The sequence below is a fragment of the Salvelinus fontinalis genome, unplaced genomic scaffold (genome assembly GCF_029448725.1).
Source record: "Salvelinus fontinalis isolate EN_2023a unplaced genomic scaffold, ASM2944872v1 scaffold_1099, whole genome shotgun sequence".
Taxonomy (NCBI): domain Eukaryota; kingdom Metazoa; phylum Chordata; class Actinopteri; order Salmoniformes; family Salmonidae; genus Salvelinus; species Salvelinus fontinalis.
This window is the reverse complement of record NW_026601308.1, coordinates 12,501-36,288: the sequence shown is the minus strand read 5'-3', so window position 1 is coordinate 36,288 and position 23,788 is coordinate 12,501. Positions and strand designations below refer to the sequence as shown.

General features: G+C 43.5%; 1 protein-coding gene across 2 annotated transcripts in view; it reads right to left on the bottom strand.

Annotated features, from left to right (window-relative positions):
* LOC129848681 (teneurin-3-like) overlaps positions 1 to 23,788 on the bottom strand; it is a 47,092-nt gene that overhangs the window by 21,789 nt on the left and 1,515 nt on the right. For both annotated transcript variants that reach the window (XM_055915773.1, XM_055915774.1), the window contains exons 2-6: positions 10,166 to 10,380; positions 9,012 to 9,222; positions 7,188 to 7,289; positions 5,140 to 5,334; positions 2,889 to 3,089 (exon numbers count right to left, since the gene is read on the bottom strand). In XM_055915773.1, coding sequence (XP_055771748.1) covers positions 2,889 to 3,089; positions 5,140 to 5,334; positions 7,188 to 7,289; positions 9,012 to 9,222; positions 10,166 to 10,380 — 924 coding nt within the window. The remainder of the gene's footprint in view (positions 1 to 2,888; positions 3,090 to 5,139; positions 5,335 to 7,187; positions 7,290 to 9,011; positions 9,223 to 10,165; positions 10,381 to 23,788) is intronic.

Here is a 23,788-nt window from a genome sequence, read left to right as displayed (position 1 = left end):
GGCTTGTTTGGTACAGACTACCGACTGATGGAATGCTATCAGCTGTTTTTGTCTCTTTTCTGTTCTTCAGAGTTTAGACCATTTGAACCAGGAGTGTGCGTTAAAGTTACACCAATCACTTTTAGCTCTGAGTGAAAGTGACACTTGTTTTCCATTCTGAGCCTTTTTGTTGCAGTTACATGAAGAAGACAGGAACGCCTTTGTTGACACGACTTTTAAATATAAACTGAGGGGAGCGGTGTTTGAACGAATTGTTGTTTGCACAAAATATAAGACAGACACTCAACATGACATTTTTTGTCATTTAGCAGACACTCTTATACAGGACGACTCACAGAAGTGAGTGCACCCATTTTCGTACTGGTCCCCCGGGGGAATCGAACCCACAAGCCTGGCGTTGCAAGCGCCATGCCCTCCCAACTGAACCACAGTCTCATTTTGTAGTCTTGTGTCTGTCTTGGCAGGTCTGTACGTGCAGACAGACAGTCAGGGTTGCAGGCAGCAGATGCCTGGCAGGGTGAAGACTATACTCAGACAGACCCACCCTGGATAACTACTGCATACTACCTCTTACTGAAATACTGTCCTGTAGAAACACACAACCCAGTACAAGGGATGAGACCTGTGTCAGCGAGTTCAGAACAGGACAGATCACTGTTCTGTTATAATCTCCACCCGGCACAGCCAGAAGAGGACTGGCCACCCTTCATTGCCTGGTTCCTCTCTAGGTTTCTTCCTAGGTTCTGGCCTTTCAAGGGAGTTTTTCCTAGCCACCGTGCATCTACACCTGCATTGCTTGCTGTTTGGAGTTTTAGGCTGGGTTTCTGTACAGCACTTTGAGATATCAGCTGATGTAAGAAGGGCTATATAAATACATTTGATTTGATTACTGTAGTAATACTGGAAGAAAATCCTCATACAATGTTGACTACCTACAGTGCTATAGCATGGGTGTAGGAGTAACAGCAACTAAAATGTTGCCACTTCTTGGACTCTTTGCAGGCAGGGACAAATAATCAACCGTAGGACCATTGATATCAGACAGTGGCTAAGAGAAGCAATTCCGGTTGAAGTCAGTGGCTAGATAGAAGACATTGATTGAGCGGAGTTCTCTTAGACTAGCTATCAGTCAGTGGCTGGAAGATCGAGCTGTTAATCTCTGAGTCATTCCAGGTAAGAACACAAGACCCCCGACCGCTCAGTCTTTCTCCGTCTCTAAAGTTCCATCAGCCCCCTGGAGGGGCTTCGCTCAGTGTGGGCCGCCGCTGCCTGTGGCGAGCTGCCATTACCGCTGTGTGTGAGCGTGTGTGAGAGGGAGTGTGTTGTGTGTCAGGAAGTGGCGCTGTTCGTCACTGTCATCGCCGTGTCGCCGGGGCGGTGTGTGTGTGTGTGTGTGTATGAGACGTGGCGGGCGCTGTGTGAAGCAGGGAGGAGGGAGGGAGGGAGAGAGCGGCCTGGAGGGGTGACCAGACTGAGGCTCTGGTCACATCTGTCTGAAGGTCACCGTGGTCCCAGGCGGTCCAGACCAAACTGTCTCAGACAAGACAATAATAAAGACAGAAGAGGAAATATGTTTCTGTTTAACACCCATGCTTCTCCTCTCTTCTATTCCTCTGTCTTTACTTTATTCCATCTGTCTAAGTCATTATCTCACTTTCTCTCCCCAGGGCGATTCCACGCCCGGACAGACCCAAAAATATTTAGGTTATCTCCGTTTTTTTCGGACAATTCTCACGCAGAAATTTCATTGGGAGGAAGGATGTTTGACATGCTTTTAACATTGCTATCTTATATTTTTTGGGGGAAAATCACTCTGCCCACTCTGAAAAATGTATATACTTGTAGAGTATATTGTTCCAAACAATACATCTTGAAATGAACAAGATAAAAAAGGGTACTTTTGAGATATAAATATTTATATTTTTTATATTTACCATATCAGAATCTCCGCTATAAGGAGTATAATGACACCAAGATGTTGTCTGTATCATGTACGGTTCACAGATCATACGGTCTTACACAACGCATGTATAGGTCTAAAAAGGAACAAAAATTTCCACTTCCTCCTGATAATCATTTTTTTTTTAAGTGTTAGAAATGTCAAACCCCTGGGTCTCTTTCGTTCAGTCTCTCTCTTTCTCTCCATCCCTCCCTCTCTGTTTTCTAGTAATTATCAGTACTGCCTTATTTAATTGAAACTCAGTGTAATTAACAAACCCACAGCCTTTGCTCTCCCTCCATCCTTCCTTCTCTTTGCTGGCTGAGCCAGTGTGTTAGAGCCAGATAAACACAGCCTTCTCTCAAATGAAAAATGGATCAGATCGATGTGCTCTCTCTTCTCTAAGTCCAGTTAATATAAAAATCACACTGTGGCCTTCATAACAGCATTAGTCAACAAAGCAGCAGTGAAAAGAGAGAGATACAGAATGAAAGAGAGAGAGTGATACGGTGAAAGGATATAGCTGGGAAGGCCATGGCACAACTGTGTGAGAGAAGCTCTGTGAATGTGAATGACATATTTACTAGATATCCAGCTATCTCCACGTAGTGAATGAGTAGTAGCTAACAAATGTCGTACCCCTGAGTTAACGAGAGGCTCGCATGCTAATGTGCTAAAAAGGTACCAAATGTAGTACTGCTGAGTTAATGAGAGGCTAACATGCTAATGTGCTAACAACGTACCAAATGTAGTACTGTTGAGTTAATAAGGCTAGCATGCTAATGTGCTTACAACATACCAAATGTAATACAGCTGAGTTAATTTGAGGCTAGCATGCTAATGTGCTAACAACATACCAAAAATGTAGTACTTCTGCGTGAAGGCTTGCATGCTAACAACTAACAACCTTTACCAACGTTCAAACAACGTGCTCACACCAACAACGTACCGACGGAGCAGTCGGGGCCGGTCCAGTTGGTGTCGCAGGTGCAGGTGCCGCTTTCGCTCTGGTAGGTGCCGTGGCCGGAGCACTGGTCGGGGCACATGGTCTTGAGGGTCTCACAGTTGGTGCCCCCCCAGCCCGGGCTACAGTGGCACTCCCCGTGGATACACACACCATGGACTGAACAGCCAGGGTCCAGGCAGTCCACTGGAGGGAGGAGGGGAAGGAGAGAGAGGTTGATTTGTCGCAATCAATTCCCAACCAACTGCTGTCACTTTGGATTGTTGCACAGAGCAAATGTAAACATACAGTACACAAACACTCACTGTGGAACTGTGGAATTGTGTTTGTGTGTGTGTCGGTGTGTGTGTATACTATCTCTGTGTTTGTGAGTGTCTACAGCTCAGCGTTCAACACCATAATGCCCACAAAGCTCATCACTAAACTAAGGACCCTGGGACTAAACACCTCACTCTGCAAATGGATCCTGGACTCCTGACGGGCCGTCCCCAGGTGGTAAGGGTAAACAACAACACATCTGCCACGTTGATCCTCAACACTAAGGCCCCTCAAGGGTGCGTGCTTAGTTCCCTCCTGTAGTCCCTGTTCACCCATGACTGCATGGCCAAGCCCAACTCCAACACCATCATTAGGTTTGCTGACGACACAACAGTGGTAGGCCTGATCACCGACAACGATGAGACAGCCTATAGGGAGGAGGTCAGAGACCTGGCAGTGTGGTGCCAGAACAACGACCTCTCCCTCAATGTGAGCAAGACAAAGGGCTGATCGTGGACTACAGGAAAATGAGGGCTGAACAGGCCCCCATTAACATCGACGGGACTGTAGTGGAGCGGGTTGAGAGTTTCAAGTTCCTTGGTGTCCACATCACCAACAAACTATCATGGTCCAAACACACCAAGACAGTCGTGAAGAGGACACGACAACACGTTTTCCCCCTCAGGAGACTGAAAAGATTTGGCATGGGTCCCCAGATCCTCACCTGTTGTATAATGCGCATGTGCCAAATACAATTTGACTTGTCTGTTGATGCCCAGCAAGTTGCCTGGGGCTAATGCTTGTTGAGCTGCAGTAACTTCCCTCTGCTGTCTTAGTGATGATGGGTCTTAATCTGTCCAATGACTACTGACTGGGTCACAGACCTCACAATAACATTCACTGCAAACTAATTGCATTAGCGTCGGATTGTGGTGCGTGTGCGTGTCAGTAGGAGGAGGTTGGCAGAAATCAATTTTATTGAGCAGTGAAGATGAGATTTTGTCCCATAGGGAAGTGCAATAATTGGATCTAATGTACAGACAGAGCTAGCCTTCTGGTGGGTTGTTTTGTAGTCTAGCGTAGCAGGTACATGCCAGGATAATTTAGCTAATCTAATATTCTCCATTCTCTGTCAGTGTGTGTGTGTGTGTGTGTGTGTGTGTGTGTGTGTGTGTGTGTGTGTGTGTGTGTGTGTGTGTGTGTGTGTGTGTGTGTGTGTGTGTGTGTTTGTGTGTGTGTGTGTGTGTGTGTGTGTGTGTGTGTGTGTGTGTGTGTGTGTGTGTGTGTGTGTGTGTGTGGTGCATGTGTGAGAGCGAGTCAGTGTGTGTGTGTGTGTCTCAAGCTACGCATCAATGGGGACAGTGATGTAATTCTTTTCTCTGTGAAGTAGAGAGTAGCAATTGTTTCTGTAATACTGAACTATTGGCTGGCGGTAACGATTATGATGGTGAATGCTGAGCAATCACACACTGACTGGCTGACAAGGAAGGAAGAGGGGAAGAGGATGTGTTTGAACACACACAAACACACACCGAGGAGAGGGGGAAAAGGGCAGGGCAGATCAAAAGATCCCTCTAACAGGAAAAACAATGAGAATCTATGATCTACATCTGGCTAAGATGATCTAGCCTATCATGTGCCCTGTCTATGCATCGCGGCTCTACAGAGTGACAGCAGCCAATACTTCTGATCTGGCCTATCTAGGCTTGGTGGGTGCTACACAGTGACAGCAGCCAATACTTCTGAAATCCTTCCTTTCTCCCATCTCCCAATCACTGTTGATGTGTTTGAGATATTCTGTAGGTATGATACAATACTTTACTGTCCATCTATGGGCTTCCATCCTATCTCTACACTAGATGCAGATAGGCTAGATTATTGTAAAGCACTTTGTGACAACTGTTGATACAAATACAACTTAGTTGATTGATTGGTTGGTTGGATGATTGATTGATCGATGGATGGACTGATCTCTTACCTTCTTCACAGTTGTCTCCCTTGTATCTGGTGTTGCAGGCACAGATGCCCATGATACAGATGCCGTGTCCCCCACAGTGGATGTCTATACACTGGTTGCTGGGCACGTCACACTCTGTCCCCTTCCAGCCACTGAAGCACAGGCAGCGACCCCTGGAGTACTGGCCGTTACCACTGCACAGCACGGGGCACGAAGCTGCAACGGGACACAGAGGGACAGATGGATGTTAGCGTATACAGCGTGTGTATGTGCATAAATACACACACAAGCATACGCATAATACCGTGTGCACACTCACACATGCATGGCAACATCGCTCATGAGATATATGTTCCATTTAAACGTTTTTGCAATATTGTATATGAATTTTGTTGGAGTAAAATATTGCATATACATGAGGTCACCAGGTTAATAGAGATATATACAGGGTATCACCAGGTTAATAGAGATATATACAGGGTGTCACCAGGTTAATAAGATATATACAGGGTATCACCAGGTTAATAGAGATATATACAGGGTATCACCAGGTTAATAGAGATATATACAGGGTGTCACCAGGTTAATAGAGATATATACAGGGTGTCACCAGGTTAATAGAGATATATACAGGGTGTCACCAGGTTAATAGAGATATATACAGGGTGTCACCAGGTTAATAGAGATATATACAGGGTATCACCAGGTTAATAGAGATATATACAGGGTATCACCAGGTTAATAGAGATATATGCAGGGTGTCACCAGGTTAATAGAGATATATACAGGGTATCACCAGGTTAATAGAGATATATACAGGGTGTCACCAGGTTAATAGAGATATATACATGGTATCACCAGGTTAATAGAGATATATACAGGGTATCACCAGGTTAATAGAGATATATACAGGGTATCACCAGGTTAATAGAGATATATACAGGGTGTCACCAGGTTAATAGAGATATATACAGGGTGTCACCAGGTTAATAGAGATATATACAGGGTGTCACCAGGTTAATAGAGATATATACAGGGTATCACCAGGTTAATAAGATATATACAGGGTATCACCAGGTTAATAGAGATATATACAGGGTGTCACCAGGTTAATAGAGATATATACAGGGTATCACCAGGTTAATAGAGATATATGCAGGGTATCACCAGGTTAATAGAGATATATACAGGGTGTCACCAGGTTAATAGAGATATATACAGGGTATCACCAGGTTAATAGAGATATATACAGGGTGTCACCAGGTTAATAGAGATATATACAGGGTGTCACCAGGTTAATAGAGATATATACAGGGTATCACCAGGTTAATAGAGATATATACAGGGTGTCACCAGGTTAATAGAGATATATACAGGGTGTCACCAGGTTAATAGAGATATATACAGGGTGTCACCAGGTTAATAAGATATATATAGCGAGACACAAAGCGACACAGAAGTCACTTCAGCAGCTCTTCAGTATCATTCTGAGGGAATATAAGCAGAGAGCTGATGAATAGTGATGGATGGAGGGACACTATACTTTCTAATGACCTTTCTCTTTGTTTGAGCTCCAGTCAAGCACACAGTGTTGTGTAATGACGAAAGGGGAGATGGAGAGAGCCTCCTTGATGGAGGTAGTAGTAGGCAGAGACACGGAGGTACTGACTGACTGAATCAATGTGTGTGAGTGAGTGAGTGAGTGAGTGAGTGAGTGAGTGAGTGAGTGAGTGAGTGAGTGAGTGAGTGAGTGAGTGAGTGAGTGAGTGAGTGAGTGAGTGAGTGAGTGAGTGAGTGAGTGAGTGAGTGAGTGAGTGAGTGAGAGAGAGAGAGAGAGAGAGAGAGAGAGAGAGAGAGAGAGAGAGAGAGAGAGAGAGAGAGAGAGAGAGAGAGAGAGAGAGAGAGAGAGAGAGCGTGAGAGATGGTGTGTGTGCGTGCGTCTGTGTGCCTTGAATCAATGCCTCCAAGGCTTCTGTATGTACTCGCCGGGACAATCTACAGCCAATTACGGGAGGAGATAGTGGGTTTACTCCTCTCAAACGATGTGTGTGTGTATGTGTGCGTCTTACCTCTTGAGCAATCAGGCCCAAGGAACCCTGGGAAGCAATGACACGTTCCAGACAGACAGTCGCCGTTGCCATGGCAATTGTGGGGACACTCCATAACGGACTCTGAAGAGAGAGAGAAAGAGAGAGAGGAGGAGAGTGTTAGTGAGTGTTTGTGTGAGTTAGAGATATGCATACAGCCACAGAAAGAAGAAGACGGAGAGAGTAGCGACATAGGCAATGCGAACGATGCCCATATCCTGAAATAGAAGACTGATAATTAGCCAGGCAGACCAAAGTACCACACAAGTACGCACACACACCCTCTCCCTGCCTCTATGCTCTAATCACCACCACCCCCATATGCCTGATTGAGACAAACTGGGTCTCTTTGCTTGCCGTAGCCCACCAATCAACACCTTGTTACCACCAATCATCCAGCTCACACTCCCAGCACTCCTCTGTAGCTACAAGACGGACAGAATATTATCAGCCTTTTACCATCTTTCTCCTTCTATCTCTCTCTAAATCTCTTTCTATCCCTCTCTCCTCCACATTATCAGGCCAATATTATCAGCCTTTTACCATCTCTCTCCTTCTACCTCTCTCTATATCTCTTTCTATCCCTCTCTCCTCCACATTATCAGGCCAATATTACCAGCCTTTTACCATCTCTCTCCTTCTATCTCTCTCTATATCTCTTTCTATCCCTCTCTCCTCCACATTATCAGGCCAATATTATCAGCCTTTTACCGTCTCTTCCTGTCTCTCTCTCTTTCACGCTCTTCCCCCAATCATTCTGTCTTCTACATCATTGGGCCAAAATGACCATGCTTTTCAGCCCTCCCTCCTCCTCCCTGTCTCTCTTCTGGGTACATGAACCAAGTTAGAAGAGGGAATTAAGGTATTGAAATGATTTCTCGGAAGTTGTACCAGGCATGTCAAAGCGTGTTTCAGTAAATATCAAGCCAACACGCTAGATCCATGTACTGTCAAACAGGACTTCTCAATATAGCTAAAAGGTTCAGGCTAAAGGTTGAAAGCTGGTGTGTGTGTGTGTGTGTGTGTGTGTGTGTGTGTGTGTGTGTGTGTGTGTGTGTGTGTGTGTGTGTGTGTGTGTGTGTGTGTGTGTGTGTGTGTGTGTGTGTGTGTGTGTGTGTGTGTGTGTGTGTGTGTGTGTGTGTGTGATCTGTTGATGCTGTGCTGTGGGGTTATTTAAGGTACTCTTTAAAGAGGTAGAGTTTCAGACGTTTCCAGAACAACAGAGAGATGTGGAAATGCAATACACAAGATATTAAGTCAGGTCAAATGTTTCCCACAACGCCCACACAACCCTCCCACAACCTTTCGCCATCTCTGGTGCTTATTGCAGGGGCATGTCCAACCTTTATAGCGTTCGTGCAATGCATGGACAAACAATTCCTTTTAATTTCCATTATAATAGAGATGGCAAGAGAGTAGTGTTTTGATTAAGCCAGTCAAACTTATACCCTGTTCTTTGGAAGGTGGGAAGAGAGGGAGGGAGGGAGAGAGAGCGGGAGAGAGAGGAAGAGAGAGGGAGAGAGAAAGAGAGAGACCGAGAAAATGAGAGAGATCGAGAGAGAGAGCAAGAGAGAGAGAGAAAGAAAGAGAGAAAGAAAGAGGGAGAGAGAGATAGAGAGAGGGAGAGAGAGAGAGGGAGAAAGAGAGAGAGAGAGAAATAGATAGAGAGAATGAGGGAGAGAGAACAGGCCACTAAGGAGCGTGTGCTGTGCTTTGATGTAGGGCCTAAACTCTCCAGCCACTTACTGAGAGGCCACACATTACGCAGAGCTTACGCACCCTGGAGACACACACACACATACTGACCTATGACGATGGTGTTGTAGGAGACCTGTTCTGAGTTCTTCCCGTCGTTGTAGAAGGCCATGTGCCAGATGCCAGAGTCCAGGTACTGGATGAAGCCCGCTTCGTGCACGCTCACCGAGCGCGCCCGCCTAGACACGCCCTCCACCTCCACCAGCCCGCGCTTCTCCTTGGTGATCAGCCGACTGCCATCCAGCAGCTCCACAAAGTCATACTGGACAACACACACACACACACACACACGCACACGCACACGCACACGCACACGCACACGCACACGCACACACACACGCACACACACACACACACACACACACTCCATTTCATCTGTTTCTAGTCCTTCAACACTAACGTTGAACTAACGTTTGGCCTCGAATGACTTGGAACATCTTCCCTTTCATTTCTGGCCATAAATGTTTTATATCTCACAGTGGCCATAAACATTGATTCTATTAACATTTTCCCCATCTCTGCTAATGAGTCATTCATGGAAAGAATACTTTTCTCCCCAAAAAGAGAAAAATATTCATTCCTGACACGGACACACACACCATCCACAGAGACCAAACCTGAAAAATTACCACTACTTAATTCCCTGCCTGTTCCTCAGCTTTCATCCAACATGTCCGTCAATATCCCCTCATTATGTCCTCTCCAACGTCTTAAAGAAACATATTGATTACCACACAGAGCAAATAATGCCACGGCGCCTGCTAACGCTCTCGCTCCACTCTGGGCTATCGACGCGCAGCCTTGTGAAGAACTTTGTTGCCAATTACCTCTATTAGGCTTTAGCCGCTTCATTTGGAGTGTGTGTGTGTGTGTGTGTGTGAGTCTGTACGTGTGTGTGTGTGTACGTGTGCGTGTGTGTGTCTGTACGTGTATGTGTGTGTGTGTGTGTGTGTGTGTGTGTGTGTGTGTGTCTGTACGTGTATGTATGTGTGTGTGTGTGTGTGTGTGCTTCATTTAGAGGCTGCATGGAGTGTCTCTGCCGTGCCCTTGAGGAATATGTCTGCCATTGTTAAAGATGATACATTGGCCCTGTCTGAAAACTTAACTAGCCTTCAAATCCTTGATGCCTCCCATGCTTGATTCCTCAATGTGTTACCTCCCTCTCAAAGCTCATTGGAGGGGAGGGACATTGGATCCCTTCCTACCTGTGTATGTGAGGGGGGCAGGCCCTTCCTGCCGTAGACCCCCACCAACGCATCCCTCTGCACTGAGATGTTGAACTTGAGGAACTGAGGCTGGTCAATGTAGAGCTGGGAGCGCCAGAAGATCCCTGGTGGGACTTCCTGAACGGCCCTGCGCCCCACGTCCACCTCCCCCGTGTCTATGGTGTTGTTCTCCTGGAGGAACACCCCTAGTTTACCTAGATAGAGGGAGAGAGGGGGGGAGGGAGAAGAGGGAGAAGAGAGAGAGAAAGGGAGGGGGGAGAAAAGAGGGATTAAATTAGCATGCTGAATGACAGAAATATGGTTCCAGTTTAGGACAACATGATAAAATAGTACGCACTTGTACTGATGAAAGGGAATGGAGGAAGGCCTCATCACTATGCATTTGAATACAGCTGTTTAGATTGTTAGCGGGATCCTGCATTCAGCCATCAGATTAAGATGGTAATCCTCATAACAACCATGCATAATAACTGTTTCCTGAGACTGCTACAGTAATGTTGTAATGAGGCACTAGACTGCAACAGTAATGTTGTAATGAGGCACTAGACTGCAACAGTAATGTTGTAATGAGGCACTAGGCTGCTACAGTAATGCTGTAATGAGGCACTAGTCTGCTACAGTAATGTTGTAATGAGGCACTAGACTGCAACAGTAATGTTGTAATGAGGCACTAGGCTGCTACAGTAATGCTGTAATGAGGCACTAGTCTGCTACAGTACTGTTGTAATGAGGCACTAGACTGCAACAGTAATGTTGTAATGAGGCACTAGGCTGCTACAGTACTGTTATAATGAGGCACTAGTCTGCTACAGTAATGTTGTAATGAGGCACTAGACTGCAACAGTAATGTTGTAATGAGGCACTAGGCCGCTACAGTAATGATGTAATGAGGCACTAGGCTGCTACAGTAATGCTGTAATGAGGCACTAGTCTGCTACAGTACTGTTATAATGAGGCACTAGTCTGCTACAGTAATGTTGTAATGAGGCACTAGACTGCAACAGTAATGTTGTAATGAGGCACTAGGCCGCTACAGTAATGCTGTAATGAGGCACTAGGCTGTTACAGTAATGCTGTAATGAGGCACTAGTCTGCAACAGTAATGTTATAATGAGGCACTAGACTGCAACAGTAATGTTGTAATGAGGCACTAGGCTGTTACAGTAATGCTGTAATGAGGCACTAGTCTGCTACAGTAATGTTATAATGAGGCACTAGACTGCAACAGTAATGGTATAATGAGGCACTAGTCTGCTACAGTAATGTTGTAATGAGGCACTAGACTGCAACAGTAATGTTGTAATGAGGCACTAGGCTGCTACAGTAATGCTGTAATGAGGCACTAGGCTTACAGTAATGCTGTAATGAGGCACTAGTCTGCTACAGTAATGTTATAATGAGGCACTAGACTGCAACAGTAATGTTGTAATGAGGCACTAGGCTGCTACAGTAATGATGTAATGAGGCACTAGGCTGTTACAGTAATGCTGTAATGAGGCACTAGTCTGCTACAGTAATGTTATAATGAGGCACTAGACTGCAACAGTAATGTTGTAATGAGGCACTAGGCTGCTACAGTAATGCTGTAATGAGGCACTAGGCTGTTACAGTAATGCTGTAATGAGGCACTAGGCTGCTACAGTAATGTTATAATGAGGCACTAGACTGCTACAGTAATGTTATAATGAGGCACTAGACTGCTACAGTAATGTTGTAATGAGGCACTAGACTGCAACAGTAATGTTATAATGAGGCACTAGTCGGCAACAGTAATGGTGTAATGAGGCACTAGTCTGCTACAGTAATGTTATAATGAGGGACTAGGCTGCTACAGTAATGTTATAATGAGGCACTAGGCTGCTACAGTAATGTTATAATGAGGCACTAGGCTGCTACAGTAATGTTATAATGAGGCACTAGTCTGCAACAGTAATGTTGTAATGAGGCACTAGACTGCTACAGTAATGTTGTAATGAGGCACTAGTCTGCTACAGTAATGTTGTAATGAGGCACTAGACTGCAACAGTAATGTTGTAATGAGGCACTAAGCTGCTACAGTAATGTTGTAATGAGGCACTAGGCTGCTACAGTAATGTTGTAATGTGGCAGTAGCCTGTTCTAAGGTCTGTTTGTACTGTGTTATGGTCGTTGTAATGAGGCAGTAGGCAGAACAGTAGCCTGGTCTCAGGTCTGTTTGTACTGTGTTATGGTCGTTGTAATGAGGCAGTAGGCAGAACAGTAGCCTGGTCTCAGGTCTGTTTGTACTGTGTTATGGTCGTTGTAATGAGGCAGTAGGCAGAACAGTAGCCTGGTCTAAGGTCTGTTTGTACTGTACTATGGTCGTTGTAATGTAGCTACTGTAACACACTAGTGCCAAACACCTGCTAATGTTTCAACCACAGAAATATAAGTCAATGGTAAAAGTTCTAGTTATTTTATTTCTATAGTCCAGACACCCCATTTCAATCTTTGTCACCAACACATTAACGAACCTCGACTCACGGTCACACACTTTACCAGTCATTTCCAGTAATATTATATCTTATCCCATAAGGATCCGAGAGGACTATTATTTTGGGAAATACAACTCATCTAGACATAACTCATCATCATACACACAACATCCCTACAAATACATAAACATGAGTTGGACACATTATCATCCACACAGTAACACAGTGTGTGTGTCTGTTTGTGAGAGAGAGAGAGAGAGCTATAGGCTCCCTCAGAAGGGAATCATGGCGGTCACGGGGGAATCGACTGGTCTGCTACGGTTACTAATGGACAGCAGCTGTTGTTAATAATCCATTAATTATTGCAGAAGTGGTTCAGGGGACCTGTGGTGTATGTGTGAGTGGTTCAGGGGACCTGTGGTGTATGTGTGAGTGGTTCAGGGGACCTGTGGTGTATGTGTGAGTGGTTCAGGGGACCTGTGGTGTATGTGTGAGTGGTTCAGGGGACCTGTGGTGTATGTGTGAGTGGTTCAGGTGACCTGTGGTGTATGTGTGAATGGTTCAGGGGACCTGTGGTGTATGTGTGAGTGGTTCAGGTGACCTGTGGTGTATGTGTGAATGGTTCAGGGGACCTGTGGTGTATGTGTGAGTGGTTCAGGGGACCTGTGGTGTATGTGTGAGTGGTTCAGGTGACCTGTGGTGTATGTGTGAATGGTTCAGGGGACCTGTGGTGTATGTGTGAGTGGTTCAGGTGACCTGTGGTGTATGTGTGAATGGTTCAGGGGACCTGTGGTGTATGTGTGAGTGGTTCAGGGGACCTGTGGTGTATGTGTGAGTGGTTCAGGTGACCTGTGGTGTATGTGTGAATGGTTCAGGGGACCTGTGGTGTATGTGTGAGTGGTTCAGGGGACCTGTGGTGTATGTGTGAGTGGTTCAGGGGACCTGTGGTGTATGTGTGAGTGGTTCAGGTGACCTGTGGTGTATGTGTGAATGGTTCAGGGGACCTGTGGTGTATGTGTGAGTGGTTCAGGGGACCTGTGGTGTATGTGTGAGTGGTTCAGGGGACCTGTGAGATTCATAACACCACAGAGAGAGAGAGAATGTGTGATGCAGTACATGCTTACAAAGGGCCATTTCCACAGTCCGAAGAAGCAATTAGACACAAAATGCTGCTCGCTAGCTCTCTTGCTCTCTCTCGCTCTCTCTCTCTCTCGCTCTTTCCCCTCTCTTGCGCTCTCTCGCTCTAACGCTCTCCCTCTCTCTGTGAGCTAGGGTAAAAAAATGACCTCCTACCGTAAAACTTTTAAATTAAATGGCAAAGTTTTACAGTATGTATGAGATGCTGCTGCCCTCAAGCAGTAAAGATGAGATGTGTTTGAATAGTAACACAATCAATATCATGCTGTGTATTGAACTGTCCAGTCCACCAACATGAGAAAAAGATGAGCATCTATTTATCAGCGCACTAAGCCACACAAACACACACGGACAACCACTTGAAAAACATGATTCACTTAAGTCTTAAGAAAAACGAACTATCCGTCAACATAACATTTTCTTGTGTGCAACAGTAGATGCATATTCAATCAACCACTTTGGAAAAAACTGCTTTCTTAGAGCGGCTGTCTCGCTCTCTGTTATAATGCACTATGGCTCAACAGTGTTGCCAATGCACTGAGTGTTGTCAGGAGTCGGGAGTGTTGTCGGGAGTCAGATTACTGCTAGTAATCAAACAGTAATCTGTATTAGCGGCTCTTCATTGGTGGAACATCACTGATAGAACTAGACCAACACAGAAGTAGAGAAAGCCTTTCTCTTGATCATGTGGTTGATCAGGGTTAAACAGATCAGATTACATACACAGATCAGATGACATAAACAGATCAGATGACATAAACAGATCAGATGACATAAACAGATCAGATGACATAAACAGATCAGATGACATAAACAGATCAGATGACATAAACAGATCAGATGACATAAACAGATCAGCTTACATAAACAGATCAGCTTACATAAACAGATCAGATGACATAAACAGATCACATGACATAAACAGATCAGATGACATAAACAGATCAGATGACATAAACAGATCAGATGACATAAACAGATCACATGACATAAACAGATCAGATGACATAAACAGATCACATGACATAAACAGATCAGATGACATAAACAGATCACATGACATAAACAGATCAGATGACATAAACAGATCACATGACATAAACAGATCAGATGACATAAACAGATCAGCTTACATAAACAGATCAGCTTACATAAACAGATCAGCTTACATAAACAGATCAGATGACATAAACAGATCAGATGACATAAACAGATCAGATGACATAAACAGATCAGATGACATAAACAGATCAGATGACATAAACAGATCAGCTTACATAAACAGATCAGATGACATAAACAGATCAGCTTACATAAACAGATCAGATGACATAAACAGATCACATGACATAAACAGATCACATGACATAAACAGATCACATGACATAAACAGATCAGATGACATAAACAGATCACATGACATAAACAGATCACATGACATAAACAGATCACATGACATAAACAGATCACATGACATAAACAGATCACATGACATAAACAGATCAGATGACAAACAGATCACATGACATAAACAGATCACATGACATAAACAGATCACATGACATAAACAGATCACATGACATAAACAGATCAGATGACATAAACAGATCAGATGACATAAACAGATCAGCTTACATAAACAGATCAGATGACATAAACAGATCAGATGACATAAACAGATCAGATGACATAAACAGATCAGATGACATAAACAGATCAGATGACATAAACAGATCAGATGACATAAACAGATCAGATGACATAAACAGATCAGCTTACATAAACAGATCAGCTTACATAAACAGATCAGATGACATAAACAGATCAGATGACATAAACAGATCAGCTTACATAAACAGATCAGATGACATAAACAGATCACATGACATAAACAGATCACATGACATAAACAGATCAGATGACAAACAGATCAGATGACATAAACAGATCAGATGACATAAACAGATCACATGACATAAACAGATCAGATGACATAAACAGATCACATGACATAAACAGATCAGATGACATAAACAGATCACATGACATAAACAGATCAGATGACATAAACAGATCACATGACATAAACAGATCAGATGACATAAACAGATCAGATGACATAAACAGATCAGATGACATAAACAGATCAGCTTACATAAACAGATCAGCTGACATAAACAGATCAGATGACATAAACAGATCAGATGACATAAACAGATCAGCTTACATAAACAGATCAGCTTACATAAACAGATCAGATGACATAAACAGATCACATGACATAAACAGATCACATGACATAAACAGATCAGATGACATAAACAGATCAGCTTACATAAACAGATCAGATGACATAAACAGATCAGATGACATAAACAGATCAGATGACATAAACAGATCAGCTTACATAAACAGATCAGATGACATAAACAGATCAGCTTACATAAACAGATCAGATGACATAAACAGATCAGCTTACATAAACAGATCAGATGACATAAACAGATCAGCTTACATAAACAGATCAGATATGCGGAAAATATGCTGCCGAAGTACAACGAGAGCGGATACAAATTCATTGATTTAACTAATTATGACAAATGTTAAGAAAATGTTGAGCAATGTAACAAAGTAATGACTTTTCAAATAAGTTACCTTACACGTTATGTTGGCTGACAATTTGTTAGCTACGCTGTATTTACGAACCACACAGCATATCATTACAGCAGTATGTATTAGTATGCTACCTAAAGTTAGTTGGCTACTTTTACATCAAACTTGCCAGTATATTAACTATAGGCTGTCTAACTACCCAACGTCTATTGACTTGATTATTCCCATCATTCTTAGCTCAGCTAAATGGTATAGTATAGTCGGTGTGCGTTCTCAATGGACATTCGGGTGCTTTCGTAAATTCGCTCTGGCTATTGTCTGAGTGTACCAGAGTACAGAATGACGAATTTACGAGCACTCAACACCCGTTGAATATGGCCGATGTCAGTAAACGCCGGCAAAAAAGCGTAAACAGTCACCAACGCTCTGGATAACATGAAAACTGCCCAACCAGCTCTGCTAGGGCGAGTAAAATGGTCAAAGTGGTCTCATTTGTGTCTGGAAGTAGCTAGCAAGCTATCCAACGTTAGCTTGGGTGCTCGACAGCCGTTGTAAGGTCAGAATGCTCAAATCAACCCTACTCCTCAGCCCAAGTGTCCAGTGTGCGCACCGAGAGCGAATTTACAAATGGACAATCTGACAACGCTCTGAATTTACGAGCGCACTCTGGCACTCCATATTGAATTTAAGAACACACCCGAAGTCGTAAAATGTCTACCTAGTAATTTGTTACGCTAACTAGCTAGCAAGAGGTTGCATAGCAACAGCATCAACTTCCGGTAGACAGGCGAATCGCTAGTAAGCTCAACTGAAACCATACGGTTCATTTACACTATACAGTACTAAAGTGAACTAATAGTACATGGTATGTAGTATATACTCATTAAGTATGTAGTATACAGTATGTTAGTATGGATATTCGAACACAGCTAAGGTCTTCCTAAAATGATAAGGCAAACCATTCATTATTCACAGTTCTATAAATGTGTGTGTGTGTGTGTGTGTGTGTGTGTGTGTGTGTGTGTGTGTGTGTGTGTGTGTGTGTGTGTGTGTGTGTGTGTGTGTGTGTGTGTGTGTGTGTGTGCTTGTGTGTGTGTGTGTGTGCACGCATCATAAATGTATAAGATTGTGTGAATGTAATATGGGCATTTCGTTTTAGTTCTGGAATTTTAGCTAGTCTTTTAGCTTTGCTACACTGTCTTTTAGCTTTGCTACACTGTCTTCTAGCTTTAATACACCGTCTTCTAGCTTTAATACACTGTCTTCTAGCTTTGCTATACTGTCTTCTAGCTTTACTACACTGTCTTCTAGCTTTGCTACACTGTCTTCTAGCTTTGCTACACTGTCTTCTAGCTTTGCTACACTGTCTTCTAGCTTTACTACACTGTCTTCTAGCTTTGCTACACTGTCTTCTAGCTTTGCTACACTGTCTTCTAGCTTTACTACACTGTCTTCTAGCTGTACGACACCGTCTTCTAGCTGTACTATACCGTCTTCTAGCTGTAATACACGGTCTTCTAGTTGTACTACACTGTCTTCTAGCTTTAATACAATGTCTTCTAGCTTTAATACACCGTCTTCTAGCTTTAATACACCGTCTTCAAGCTGTACTACACTGTCTTCTAGCTTTACTACACTGTCTTCTAGCTTTACTACACTGTCTTCTAGCTTTACTACACTGTCTTATAGCTTTAATACACTGTCTTCTAGCTGTACTACACTGTCTTCTAGCTTTAATACACTGTCTTCTAGCTGTACTACACTGTCTTCTAGCTTTACTACACCGTCTTCTAGCTGTACTACACTGTCTTCTAGCTTTAATACACTGTCTTCTAGCTTTAATACACTGTCTTCTAGCTTTAATACACTGTCTTCTAGTTGTACTACACTGTCTTCTAGCTTTACTACACTGTCTTCTAGCTTTAATACACTGTCGTCTAGCTGTACTACACTGTCTTCTAGCTGTACTACACCGTCTTCTAGCTTTAATACACCGTCTTCAAGCTGTACTACACTGTCTTCTAGCTGTACTACACTGTCTTCTAGCTGTACTACACCGTCTTCTAGCTTTGCTACACTGTCTTCTAGCTTTACTACACTGTCTTCTAGCTTTGCTACACTGTCTTCTAGCTTTACTACACCGTCTTCTAGCTGTACGACACCGTCTTCTAGCTGTACTATACCGTCTTCTAGCTGTACTATACCGTCTTCTAGCTGTAATACACTGTCTTCTAGTTGTACTACACTGTCTTCTAGCTTTAATACAATGTCTTCTAGCTTTAATACACCGTCTTCTAGCTTTAATACACCGTCTTCAAGCTGTACTACACTGTCTTCTAGCTGTACTACACTGTCTTCTAGCTTTAATACACTGTCTTCTAGCTGTACTACACCGTCTTCTAGCTGTACTACACCGTCTTCTAGCTTTACTACACTGTCTTCTAGCTTTACTACACTGTCTTATAGCTATACTACACTGTCTTCTAGCTGTACTACACCATCTTCTAGCTTTAATACACCGTCTTCAAGCTGTACTACACTGTCTTCTAGCTGTACTACACTGTCTTCTAGCTGTACTACACTGTCTTCTAGCTTTACTACACTGTCTTCTAGCTTTACTACACCGTCTTCTAGCTTTACTACACTGTCTTCTAGCTTTACTACACTGTCTTCTAGCTTTAATACACTGTCTTCTAGCTTTAATACACTGTCTTCTAGCTTTAATACACTGTCTTCTAGCTTTAATACACTGTCTTCTAGTTGTACTACACTGTCTTCTAGCTTTACAACACTGTCTTCTAGCTTTAATACACTGTCGTCTAGCTTTAATACACTGTCTTCTAGCTTTAATACACTGTCTTCTAGCTTTAATACACTGTCTTCTAGCTGTACTACACTGTCTTCTAGCTTTAATACACTGTCTTCTAGCTGTACTACACCGTCTTCTAGCTATACTACACTGTCTTCTAGCTTTACTACACTGTCTTCTAGCTTTACTACACTGTCTTCTATTTTTAATACACTGTCTTATAGCTATACTACACTGTCTTCTAGCTGTACTACACCATCTTCTAGCTTTAATACACCGTCTTCAAGCTGTACTACACTGTCTTCTAGCTGTACTACACTGTCTTCTAGCTGTACTACACTGTCTTCTAGCTTTAATACACTGTCTTCTAGCTTTAATACACTGTCTTCTAGCTTTAATACACTGTCTTCTAGTTGTACTACACTGTCTTCTAGCTTTACTACACTGTCTTCTAGCTTTAATACACTGTCGTCTAGCTGTACTACACTGTCTTCTAGCTGTACTACACCGTCTTCTAGCTGTACTACACCGTCTTCTAGCTGTTCTACACCGTCTTCTAGCTGTACTACACCGTCTTCTAGCTGTACTACACTGTCTTCTAGCTGTACTACACTGTCTTCTAGCTTTAATACACGGTCTTCTAGCTTTAATACACTGTCTTCTAGCTTTAATACACTGTCTTCTAGCTTTAATACACTGTCTTCTAGTTGTACTACACTGTCTTCTAGCTTTACTACACTGTCTTCTAGCTTTAATACACTGTCGTCTAGCTTTAATACACTGTCTTCTAGCTTTAATACACTGTCTTCTAGCTTTAATACACTGTCTTCTAGTTGTACTACACTGTCTTCTAGCTTTAATACACTGTCTTCTAGCTGTACTACACTGTCTTCTAGCTTTAATACACTGTCTTCTAGCTGTACTACACTGTCGTCTGGCTTTAATAAACTGTCGTCTAGCTTTAATACACTGTCGTCTAGCTTTAATACACTGTCGTCTAGCTTTAATACAATGTCTTCTAGCTGTACTACACTGTCTTCTAGCTTTACTACACTGTCTTCTAGCTTTAATACACTGTCTTCTAGCTGTACTACACTGTCGTCTAGCTTTAATACACTGTCTTCTAGTTGTACTACACTGTCTTCTAGCTGTACTACACTGTCGTCTAGCTTTAATATACTGTCTTCTAGTTGTACTACACTGTCTTCTAGCTTTACTACACTGTCTTCTAGCTTTAATACACTGTCTTCTAGCTTTAATACACTGTCGTCTAGCTTTAATACACTGTCGTCTAGCTTTAATACACTATCTTCTAGCTTTAATGCACTGTCTTCTAGCTTTAATACACTATCTTCTACACTTTGCTGTGTCACTCCATCTGGACCTGTCAACAAAGCCCTTTCCTCTCGCCCAGTGCACCTCAATCCAACACTTCCAATCATCTGTGAGAGTGAGTGAGTGAGTGCACTAAGGCGATTGCTCTCCTACTCTTCCTCCCCCTGGGTAGACTCTCTTATAGAGAGAGTGCTTTTAGGTTACCTGCCTATCACAGAGGTGAACAACAACATGCAGTCCAAAGATAGGTACTGGACACACACTGGCACACACACACACACACACACACACACACACACACACACACACACACACACACACACACACACACACACACACACACACACACACACACACACACACACACACACACACACACACACACACACACACACACACACACACACACACACACACACACACACACACACACACACACACGTGATGCGTGGGTTGACTCATAACCCACAGTCCCCGCGATTATACAGATGTAGGATCTTAATTTCAGCCAGTTTGCTACAGCAGGAAAATAATGCTGCAGATACAGGAAATGTGAATTATTATGTCGATTATAATTAATGGACATTTTTGTAGGGGTCGATATATTTTTCGTACGGGAAAATCAAGCCTGAAAATTCAAAATTAACAATTTTTAACCTTTTTAAACCTCAAACACACTACAAGTTTTAGAATTATTTGTAAAGTTTTAATTTTCTCCTGCAACAGGGTGATCAAACTAACATCCTACACCTGTGTCCGCGGGGCGGGCGGGTTTAGGGTCATGAAATATTGTGTGGATGAAGGGCGGGTTTAGGTTCATGAAATACTTTGTGGATGAAGGGCGGGTTTAGGGTCATGAAATATTGTGTGGATGAAGGGCGGGTTTAGGGTCATGAAATATTGTGTCGATGAAGGGCGGGTTTAGGGTCATGAAATATTGTGTGGATGAAGGGCGGGTTTAGGGTCATGAAATATTGTGTGGATGAAGGGCGGGTTTAGGGTCATGAAATATTGTGTGGAGGAAGGGCGGGTTTAGGGTCATGAAATATTGTGTGGATGAAGGGTGGGTTTAGGGTCAGAAATATTGTGTGGATGAAGGGCGGGTTTAGTTTCATGAAATATTGTGTGGAGGAAGGGCGGGTTTAGGGTCATGAAATATTGTGTGGATGAAGGGTGGGTTTAGGTTCATGAAATATTGTGTGGATGAAGGGTGGGTTTAGGGTCATGAAATATTGTGTGGATGAAGGGTGGGTTTAGGTTCATGAAATATTGTGTGGATGAAGGGCGGGTGGGTGGTGGGCGGGTTGGACAAAGAGAAAACGATCCATCAAAAACATCCATAAATATCTGATAATTCTTGTGCAATTCATATCTATATGATACATTGAGGTTTTTCTTTCATGATTTTGATCAGGCATTAGGGCGTAAACCTAAGCTTTAGGGCCTAACTGTACGTGTGCCAAATATACGCCGATAGTCAAATGTTATTGGGAACTTGGGCAGAAAAAGTTAACGGCGATCCACTGAGGCAGAAAGGACTAAAGTGTTCAGTACATATTGTATATTTTCGGGTTAGGGTTGGGTGCAGGCCTGCTATTTATCACACATAGTCGGGCGGTTGCAGACGGGTTATTAGCAATTGCTGGTGGGTGCGGGTCAACAAACAGCTGACCCGCGCATCACTAACAGACACACACACACACACACACACACACTCACTCACTCACTCACTCACTCACTCACTCACTCACTCACTCACTCACTCACTCACTCACTCACTCACTCACTCACTCACTCACTCACTCACTCACTCACTGAGACGAGTGTGAAGGGAGAGTCGGCGTATATTTATCAATGTGTGCACGTATGTTTAGATGCACTTTACTTTTCTAACTGTGTGTGTGTGCGTGTGCGTGTGCGTGTGCGTGTGTGTGTGTGTGTGTGCTCATGTCTATTTGTGGTAGTCCATTCATTCACATCAGTGAACAAAGCCATAGGCTGTCACTGCAGACCGTTGATGGCTCCGGCTCACACAGAGAGAGAGGGGAAGAGGTAGAGAGATAGGAGGCCAAGGTTAGTTGAAGGAGGAGAGAAAGGAGGAGGGAGGGATTTTGTATTGATTAGAAGTGATGTGCTGAGTGGCGGCATGGCTGTGTTAATTAGTCGGTTATGATGAGGGCTGGAAGAGCTCATTAGATTGAGAGCGTTCATTACTTCCTCACGATAATGTAAATACTATCATGTTAGCATGACCACTCCTCTTCCTCCTCCTCCTCCTCCTCCGCAGTGGCTTTAAGCCTCTCAGTTCACCTCATTTAGAGATCTGTCTGTCTGAATGCTGTCTGAATGGTGGTGACGGTCACTGTTACCTTGTACTGTCTGATATCTGTTTATGTAACCAAACAAACAACCACATAAAAAGAAAGAAGACGGGGATAAAGGGAAGAGGGGAGGGATGTTTGGAGGGACATGGTGAGAGAAAGAGAGAGAGAAAAAGAGGGAGAGAGAATGAAAGAGAGAGAGAGAGAAAATAAAAGAGAGAGACGGCCTGCTCGCAGAACTGAACAAGTGTCAACCTAATTGTGTCAGCGAAGGTTAGGAGAGGGGGAGGAGAACGACTCTACCCTCCCCTGTACAGGGACACAAGCACTGGAGGGAACAGGAGCACACGGGGACGCAAGGACACCCATCAAATCACTAGCACAAGAAGCAGATAAACTGCATCTCAAATGGCACCCTACTCCCTATATAGTGCACTACTTTGGACTAAATACCTATGGTCCCTGGTCAAAAGTAGTGCACTAAATAGGGAATAGGGTGCCATTTGGGACGCAGACTAAGCCTGTCTCACAGTGGGAGATGAGACAGTGGTGGAAGTACTGGGGCTCATGCTAGTCCATTCTCTCCTCAGCTCTCTGCAGTACAATGGCCCAGTGTCCTGCATTTATTTAATCTATACTAGGCTAACTTTAGCCTACACTCGACCCAAATTAAGAAGAAAAAGTGTGTGATTATAGATGTATTCTCATAACTCACGACCCCACCTCTCACATGCCCAGGTCCCACTTTGGGTCCCGACCCATAGTTTAAGAAGCCCTGCTCTAGTCAGCTCTCTGCTGCCCAGTCATAGACTTAGTTTGTAAGGTCAGTCCACTTCCAGATAAAGCCACTCTGTCTCACCTCAGCCTACAGAGACCAACACAGAGTCTGTACTACCTCAAATACCTGCAGTACTACCATCCCCTCTCCTCTCCA